Source organism: Alosa alosa, chromosome 14 (genome assembly GCF_017589495.1).
Source record: "Alosa alosa isolate M-15738 ecotype Scorff River chromosome 14, AALO_Geno_1.1, whole genome shotgun sequence".
NCBI classification, from domain to species: domain Eukaryota; kingdom Metazoa; phylum Chordata; class Actinopteri; order Clupeiformes; family Clupeidae; genus Alosa; species Alosa alosa.
Window position 1 is genome coordinate 8,433,860 of NC_063202.1, and position 10,000 is coordinate 8,443,859.

The 10,000-nt window shown below is 41.1% G+C and overlaps 1 protein-coding gene across 1 annotated transcript in view; it reads left to right on the top strand.

Annotated features, from left to right (window-relative positions):
• Positions 1–10,000, top strand: part of kiaa1549lb (KIAA1549-like b) — a 76,449-nt gene that overhangs the window by 32,169 nt on the left and 34,280 nt on the right. Inside the window, exons 6-7 of the mRNA XM_048263685.1 lie at positions 184–317; positions 1,390–1,558. Coding sequence (XP_048119642.1) covers positions 184–317; positions 1,390–1,558 — 303 coding nt within the window. The remainder of the gene's footprint in view (positions 1–183; positions 318–1,389; positions 1,559–10,000) is intronic.

The following is a 10,000-nucleotide window of genomic DNA, read 5'->3' on the forward strand; positions in this document are numbered from 1 at the left end:
TCATCTGTTCTAATTTCAGGCTCTCATTTCATGTATGCAGACTTTTTTTGTATTAATTCAATCCACTCTTAGTCTTGGCAATCAGCAACGATCTTTCCTTGTTGTCCCTTGGCTGCCTTTGTTTAAGAGCACCAGGGTAAAGCTAATTCTCAACACATCTGTAATGGTTTGCTGTTTGTGCAGTGCTCAGGTTTGTGAACGCAGAGGACGACCTACAGTCCTGCCGGTTCTCTCAGATGATGGAGCAGCGTCTGGAGAAGGCCTTTGCAGAGGCTGAGGCCAAAGTGCTTCACTCCCAGAGCAGTCTCTCTGTGCAGGTACTGTGCTTTGTCTCTCTATTGACCCTCCAAAGAACAGTATATTAGCATGAATGTGCCAGTATGATAAGGTATGCAGCTCATGCCTTTGTAATGTAATTAACGTACCAAACTAAAGTCACAAATAATTAAATACCCTACATAGCATTAACACTCATTTATATCTATAAGTTTGGGCTCTGGTAAAGATTCCTCATACCCTTGCCATAGTTAAGGTAGCATAAAGGGATTAGAGTAACATTAAATGGATTTTCATAATATTTGTGTTGGGTGGGGGCAAGTTGTTGTGCAGCTGCTTACACATGAGCTCACTAGTTTCCCAGGAGTGTCCTTTATTATTACATAAGCCTTACTTACCTCCTCCTGTAGGTGTCTTGCTGGCTCAGCATCCCATCTTCTCCCATGTCTCTTTCTCTCCCATCTTTAATGAGACTTATAGGGGTCTCTGCTGGAATTATGCAGGACATTTCTTGCTAAGCATTTCAGGCCAAAGTTGCCTTGTTTGCATAGATCATGCTTTTCAACACGTTATGACCTCTTAATTTTTAACTGATGTCTCAGCAGCGAGTGATTGACATCTGCTGTCTGTTTATATTGAGACGCTTCAAAGTGGTTCAGACAGTAACCTGCTGCAGACTGAAGTACAGGTGTGGCATCTTCATCCATTCTGATTCTGCTTTGTAGTCATGTCATTGCCGAGGCAAACAAAACAAGCCACGTATAATTGGCAGCTCATTATCCCTCCTTGGGTGCATCGCTCATCGCATTTGTAAATCAAATTTGCATCTCAACCTCAGATACAATTCGATTGTGTTCTGGGACATAGCGCTTACGTTTTAATAAGATCGGTGAATTACAATCTATATTACTACCATGTCTGATGTAATTCCTTGCAGACCGAATTTACAGTTCAGTAGAGTAAATGAGCTTATCAAAGCCAGCTCTCTAGTTCTTTGAACCATTCGAAAATGCAATTTTCTTCTCTTCTCTTTTCTTCTATCCTTCTATCCTCTTAATTTCTCTTCTCTTCTCTTCTTTCTTTCGTTCGTCTCTTCTGTCTCTCTTTCTTCAGATCCTGAGTGCGTCCCAGTCTGCCGGCTCTCCTGCCGTCTCTCTCATCTATGTGGTGCGGAACGGCAGCGCGGCTCTGAATGGCACCATGGCCAGCAGTCTCCTGAGCCAGCTAACGGCCGAGCTGGTGGGCTACTTCCTCTTCTACCCTCCCCTCGTCACTGCAGAGCGTAAGTGGCACAGGCTTTTGGATGTCCTTATTTCTCCATAGTTATTTCTGCCAAGAGAGGAAGTTCATACTTAAGTTTTTTTTTCCGCTTGCATGGTTAGATTTGGTTTGATCAAATGATCTGTTAGACTTCTGTTAGGTTCAGATGTTGTGTTCAGGTTTAGACTTGTTATCTATTCCCAGGGCTGCCAACTTTTCAAAAAACCTTGGAGTGAGATTTGGTGGATCCAACCAAAATTTTGCTGTGGAAATTTTTGTTTGGTTCATTCAGCATTATTACCGTACAGTAAGAAAAACGTACATCAGTGGTTCTCAGGTGTGGACGGATTATGAACTTTTTTATGAACTTGGGGGTCCTTCCCCAGAATTTTTTTAATTTGTTTGATGTGATTTCCTGTATTCTGGTGCATTTTGGGGATGGCCAATACTAAATTCAATCAGATTCATAGCCTACATCCTGTGTTGATATTGAGGCAATGATTCCATGTAAAGGCTTGGGCTTCAGGGCCCCCTGACCCCTTGGGCCCCTAGGCCTGGTAGGCCCGTGCAGTATCCCTGGGACCAGGGTCCCAGAGTTTATTAAACATTGGTATCAAAGGGATCAACTACTAGGGCCATGGGCGTCTGAGGCATTCTGAAAGTGGGTGGGACATTTCAGCGGGGGGTATGGGGGTCTTCCCCCAGAAATTTTGTTTTTGGACTAGATGCAATTTTCTGAATTCTGGTACATTTTAACAGGTTATTTAGATACTTCTATATAGCAAAATAAAGCCAGCCTACGAAATTAATAAAAAGTAAATCATGCTTAATTTAAAAATAACTCAATATATAGGCTATTTGGCTACGCAATAAGGTTTCCATTACAGCACCGCGGACGTTCAATGAACGCATGAAAGCGGATGGTTTGTTTGACTATTTAACTATTGTTTGTAATAGTGATCATCAAATACCTCCCCAGATTTCAGTGCCCATCAGTCCGAACATTTAACAATATAATAAAAAGTCCAAAAGTCCAAAAGTAAATTAAGTAAATTAAAATTAAGTAAATTAAGTAAATTAAATATCAAACTAAACCGAAAATGTTATGCTTTTGAAGGCCTACATGTATGCCGCTCCAAGAAACGCATGTCTCAAAATAAAACTCACATAAGAAATAAAGAGCTGTCTCGAATACAATCCAGCCCCTAAAAGCCTGTACTTTGTCTTAAGACCCGGCCATAATTTTAGGATTTACATCTAAGTAGACAAACTGGCTTCAGATATCCAACAGAGTGAATACGAGGTTGTGCAGTCTTAGCTGTGGTTAGTGACGTGATGCTGTTAATGGGGAGTTTTACATAGCCTAGCATAAACCTATAGGTTATTATTTATTGGCGTACCTATAAGGCTTTTTTTCTTATCAAAAGTGAGGGGGACGACTGATCTCTTCAACACTGCGGGGGATTTGGCGCTTGTCACTGTGTGTGTGACAGAAGCAAAATGGGAGAATGCGTGTAACAAAAAAAAAAAGCTTACGAAATGATTCTGGCGCAAATGGGAGAATCCAATGAAAATGACAATGAAGCACTAAACAGATGCTGAAAACAGCACTGGTATTTTCGCGATGGCAAAGTGTGTGTGTGTGTGTGTGTGTGTGTGTGTGTGTGTGGGGGGGGGGGGGTCCAAACTAACAATTTTAAAAAGTGGGTGGGTGTTTTGTAAGACTTTAAGAAATGTTTGTATATTTTAACTATTAAATGCATCAATCAGGTCAGAGGTCAGACTTGCTTATTTTTATGAAAATATTTGTGCTGTAGCCTAAGCTATTTTGCACTTCAGAATTATAACCATGCACACACAGGTGGAATAGTTATGGTGATATTGCAATAAGTTCACAACCACAAAACATATGCTACATTTCACAGTTCAGAAATGTTCAAAATGTGTGTACATTTCAGCACTTAAGATAATATATTGGTCATTGTAATGGCCATCTAGCCTACATGCTCTTCCTTTTTCAGGATGTACCCATATCTAGGAACATATGATGTGAATGTTTGCATATGGCTTATGTCAGGCTTTATATCAATATTTGTGTCTCATTATTTGATTTTCTTCATATTTTTGCATTAATGTCACTAGGAAGCATGCCGATATAAATATATTCATTTATCTGTGTAAGTGGGATTGGCTGGAACCTGAATATATGATAGTGGGATAATCTATGGCTGAGCAATTTACAAAAATGTATGTACTGACAAATAGTTTACATTAGAATACATTATAATTTTGCCCCAATGAGGCCATGTAGAAATGTGTTGCAATTTCAAAACCAGATTACTCAGGAACCACTTATTGCACAGAGGCATGCTTTATATCCTTGTATTCTGTATGGTTTGCTGTTTATTGTGATATTGGGTTTGCCACGTGTTTTGTGAAGGGTTAGTGAGATATTTAACCGAGAGTAATGGGAGCGCCAGGGCCGTGGGAAGTTAGTTTTGGTTGGGGGTGCTGTAGTGGGGGGGTTAAAAAAAGTTATTGTATTTTATTTAAACGCCTTTCTCTGTTAATGGACAACAGCATACTGGCATTGCATGACACACAGCACAGGCATACATCACTGTCAAGAACATTATGGCTACACTACAGAAAAAAATGCAACAAAATGTCGCAAACCACAGATTGATACTAACGCAAACAAAGTAACCGTTTGCTATCTGACGCTACACTAGTAAGGTAACAAAGTTGCTGTAGCCTTGCACCGAAATCGACGGTGAACACGTGAAATATAAAACTGTTGAACACCAACAATAATAAAACGTAATAATTATTGACGCTTCTGACATGGGTGTCAAAACAGGCTAAAGACCCTATTGCACAGCATATTAGACAGAACACATTGACTCAAAACATATGCATAACATAGGCCTACACAACGCAATATGCATAGGCTAGCCTACATTAAATTGATCCACATATCACAAATATAGCCTACAACAAATGCTGACATCATAAACGGACAGTGTAGCCTTTAACAAACACTTTCAAAAAGAAGAGAAAGAACGCTCTGAGGAGGCCACTGAAACAGGCACGCAAAGACACAGATGAATAAGTTCATCTACCTCGCTGAAGAGAGCTCTTGTTTGTGGATGGAGCTTACTCAATATCCATGCCACCTTTCACCGTGGTGCACCGAGACTCCCCGATAACACTATGCATCATTTTAAGCTGAAGATTGAGGCGGCCCGTGTTCAGCTCCTTGGGAAACTCACGGTAATATTCAGCTACTTAATATGGCATATTGTCGTACCATAAAGCTAGCGTCATAGGATATGTCCCTTTGTTTTGTTAATTTGTTAAGTTTTTGTTTAGATCTACCAGGTCTAATGTACAATTTTTTAGTGCATAATAGAATAATAGGGGGATCTGATCGTGAGTGGTAGCCTATGACATAAATACGCGTGCTTTCCTGCAGGGGGTGCTACCGCACCCCTAGCACCCCCACTTCCCACGGCTATGGATTCCGCTCGTTCACATGATGTGTAATATCATATATATATGTTTAGTTTAGTTGAACCTCATCAGCCGGGTATTTGACCTACCAGGTTGACACTTCAGCGTGTAAAAATACTAAGTTATACTCAAAGCATCCCTGAAGCCGGGGAAATGCGGGGGAAATGCGCCCGGGATGGCTTCTGAAGTTAACTTGACTCTCGCTAGATGAATTTCGTTCCACCTAGCTCCACTCATCCATCTGGAACCAATCCATTGGAATGGTGTTTCAGAAGGCTGGGCCTAATCAAAAAATGCTTGCATATGATTGAATAAGCCACTTGTCCGTCATCTATTGACGTGCTACTTCAACCACTCACATCGAAGCCAACCCGTGACACTGATAACAGTCTCACAGTGGCTTCTACGCTATTGGTGCATTCAGGGCACTTCGGAATGACAAGGACCGCCCCCATGGCTACTTTGTTTTTCCGACAGCAAGTGTTCATGTGCTTTGCCGTCGGAATGTGTGACAAACACGGATGCCACAACAAAGGTTAAAACATACACTCACTAATCCTAAACAAACAACTGTATTTGCTTAAAATATAGTGTAAGATGCTCGTGAAAGAATGATATGCAGCTTTCAAGTGACAAAAACGGCAAATTCCCAAGTTCACATTAAAACTGTTGGACATGAAAGATTTCCGATCTCTGACTCACACATTAAGTGACGTGAATGACGCGGAATGATGATGTTTTCACTCGGAGAAAGGTTTTTCCGAAGCCCATGAACGCTAGGTACAAACGAACTACAACGTGACGACAAAAGTGATGACGAGCCCCTAACTGGGCAACTCTGTTAGTAAAATCTAGCCCCAGTTTCCGACCTCTGACTCACACATTACGTGACGTGAATGACGCGGAATGATGATGTTTTCACTCGGAGAAAGGTTTTTCCGAAGCCCATGAATGCTAGGTATGTCACATCTATGAAACTCCCGCCCTGTGTCCTGATTGGCTCTACCATACAATCTCGTGCTGAAATCACTCTCAATGGAAGAGGTCTCAGATGGATGATAGTGAAGCTATGCGGAGCTAAACAGAACGAAATTCATCTGGCGAGAGTCAGATTATTCTGAAGTAGCATCGCAAATGAGAGAACATTTAGAAAATTCCACAGACAGGGGGTGCTCTTGAACCCTCTCACCGTCTCTGAGAGCATAACTAGTAGATCAGTGGCTCAACAGGTAGATCTATAGATAGGCTAAACTCATTTTTCAGGCATCTGACCGACCGGGTTGACACTTCAGCGTGAGAAATCGGGGGTGTGGCGTGTGAAACTAATCAAATGTGTGTGTCTCACGGCCAACGCGTGAGAGTTGGCAGCTCTGAATTATTCCAGGTGGGCATGCTTTGGGTACAGACAGACAGGCGCGTAGCAAGCGTGGGGGATGTGGGTGTTATAACGTACACACTTTTGCTGGAACACGATTCTATCCCCCACACTTTTTGTCAGATTAAATTAAAATGAAAGTAAAATATAGAAAGAAACGCTCCCCTAAGAGTTGGAACCACAGAGAGACACAAATAGGTCTGTTGATTTGATTGAACGGTCATCTAATCATATCAAATTAGCCAGTGAAGAGTGCGTCTTTCAAGGCTGTGCAGCTGCTTGGGTCTGCATTATAACGTCTGCAGTGAGCAGATTTCAGGTAGAATTAAAATGATAATTGTTACCGCATTATGCTAATTTAGTAAACCAAAATGCACTGTCTGACTGACAGTTTTTGTCACAATGTAGAAATGCAGGGAGTCAAAGTGAAAGCGGGGGTGCGCGCACCAAGGCACTTGTTGTTTCTGCAGAAAGACCTTTGGCTACTGTTCTCGGAGCATTATGCTTTCTCTGTCAATGATCTGCAGCTTTTCTCAAACTATGGGCTAGGGCTGCACGATTATGGCCAAAATGATAATCACGATTATTTTGATCAATATTGAGATCACGATTATTTATCACGATTATTAATTAATTTTAGTGACAAAAATATTTTTTCCCTTAAACATATTGGACTTGCTATCTGGCTCACCCAAATTCGTCCCCTCACATTTACTCCCCAAAATTACTGCAAATATAGATTGACTGCGACTTCCAAACTTCCAGCTTGCTACTTTGTTAATATTTGGGGAAACGTTAACGGCAACACAAAGTTTTAAGAAATACTGTTAATTTGATGCTTTTTAATTCATTTATAAATGGTGCACTGTCAATTTAAGACCCTTTGCCAGATCCAGTCAAATAGCCTATGGCTAGTGCTGTGCCCACTCAGTTTGTAAATGGTCAGTAATGGGAACTGTTGCCATTGCGCGCTCTCTCAAGACGCTCAAATCGTTCCCAATTAAATGGAGTAGCATAACGTAGTTAGATCTGCTGCAATGGAGATACTATGTATCTCGATGTAACAAGCTGTTTTGACATTGACATTGTAAACGTTCTTTAGGAAGAGTGTAAAGCAGTTTGCAGTAGCCTGAAGTTAATCACAACGTCGTCTATCGCTGGGAAAAAATAGCTAGCTATGATAACCTAATTATATGCTTGGCAGGCCGGATTAAAGTGTGGCGGGCCGGATCTATGATAAACTAATGAATGCTCGGCGGGCCGGATTAAAGTGCGTGGCGGGCCGCAGTTTGGACACCCCTGGTTTAGTCATTCTTTGATATGTAAAACACTGACGTGTAGGCTACAATTTCATTATTGTTCACTCGTTTTGAGTAGGCTGTCTTGAAACGCATATGCATTGTAGGTTGCACATGTAGCTTATAAAATACATGAATGTAATTCACGAATCCCGTCGTTAGCTGAACTCTTATTATAGGCTATATCGGAGGAAGCAAACATGGACTAAAAGTTAACGTGATAAAAAGGCATGTGTGGTTTGATGTGTTTCACGGTACGAGTTGAGAGCCCTGCTTTGCTAAAGTTTTTGGTTAACTCCATTTGCCTGAAATCCGAAATATTTTCGAACAACGGATGATCCGTTTCGAGGGACAAGCTCTTGGCCTGCTGTGCCACACATTTGATTTTTGATCGTCGTTTTTTTATATTGTCTAACTAGCCTACTAATAGTTAACATAATGCTACTAGTCCACAGTGCATCCAAACTGAGCATTGCATCAGGCTGAGCAGTGCAGGGAACAGTTGTCATTGGTAGGCTGCATGCAGGCACATTGTTTTGTAGCGGAGTGTTCTATGGGTTGCCAGGTTGGTTCAATGGGTAGAGCACGCATTTTTAATATCGCTCGATCACGCAAATTTGATGGTGGGAAGCCAAAATCGTGATCGTGATTAAAATTCGATTAATTGTGCAGTCCTACTATGGGCCTCCTCAACAATTAACCTACTGGTCCACGTAGCCGCGAAATTGAGTTATGCCCGGTGCTTCACACGTCTGATCATTTGCAGCAAGATTGAATATATGGAACCGCGGACTGAAAAAAAAAAATAATAAACTAGGCTAAACGTTTCCCCAATCAGAAATACTTTTTAATTTGTTGTCATCAACTATATTCATGGGTTTCATCAGGTCCCTTTCCATAGGTGTATTAATCAAGCACCATCCAGTCTGCATTGATAATTAAGGTGCTTGATTTTATACACCTGTGGAAAGGGACCTGATGAAACCCATGAATAGACATAGCACAGTCAGCACACGTCTCCAAGACGCTTGGAACAGATCTGTACTGTAGGCTAATTACATCGTGATCCATTTAGAACGTCTTATTTGATCTGATCAAACGTCGGCGGCATTTCACTGTCAATGTGTGTCGTAGTGCTACAGTACATCTACTGGAGATCTTTGTCTTAAATACGATCGCGTTCCATTTAAAACATCTTATTTTGATCTTACAAACGGTGGCGTCAAGACACCTTTGAGTTCTACATTTGAGAACTAAGATTTCCAGCATGTAGTAGAACTCAAATATAACGCTTATGAGCGCTCATGCAATGTGTGCGTCCCTGCAGCAAAGTGAAACTAGAGGTAACGTGGACTAGGCTATAGAAACAACAATAGTTTAAACAACAACGTAGCTTCCTGTAACTATAGATGGAAAAAGCATAGAAACTGCTAATCATAATCTTTAAATGTACATTAATTAAGCTGGCTATATGCAACACTATTTATTTATATTCCCTTTGCATAAGTTTCAAACGTTTTTGAATGCGAGCTTACAGTTCTGTCACTATTCTGTGTCCTTTACATTTATTTAATAGGTATTAGTGATGCCTCAAAATTAGGCTGCTGTCTGTTAGGCAATTTATTGTAGCCTGCTAACCCATATGCACGAAACATAATTTCTGAAATGATTTCTTGATTTATAACATGAGATGTCTCCATGTAGGGTAGTGCCAAATAGTGAAGTGATAGCAGGTAGATCATGTAGGCCTACATGTCACATGAGCCACACATATGAGGGGCGCTGCTTCTTCTGTCCCTCCCAAACTGCATTAAAATGGTGTGAATAGCAATGATAATTTCAAAAAAATTCGGGGGAGAAACTCCCGGACACCAATATAGTCCGCACCCCTCTCCGAAAATACTTACAATGTTCCTGTAGGGAGTTATTTATAATTTGGCCAGATTGTTTCATTTTCCTATCCCACAACCCCCACACTTTTAAAAAGCTTTATACGCCTCTGCAGACAGAGGGTTTTTGGGCTGTGGTAAAGTCAAGTTGACAGATTCAGACCCAGCTCACGCTCTCTTCTCTGGTCCCATTTGCTGGATTGTAACAGATATGTGGCACTCTTCTGTTGTGTAAGTGGATGAGACAGACAGTATCTGAGGCATAATGCCTGGTTTTGCACTGCCATTTAAAGCAGAGGGGGAACCAGATTGTTTTAACAAGCTCTGCAAGAATGAATGAATGGATGAACGATTGAAAAAATAAAAGGGGGAGGGGAGTGTTTGAGTAG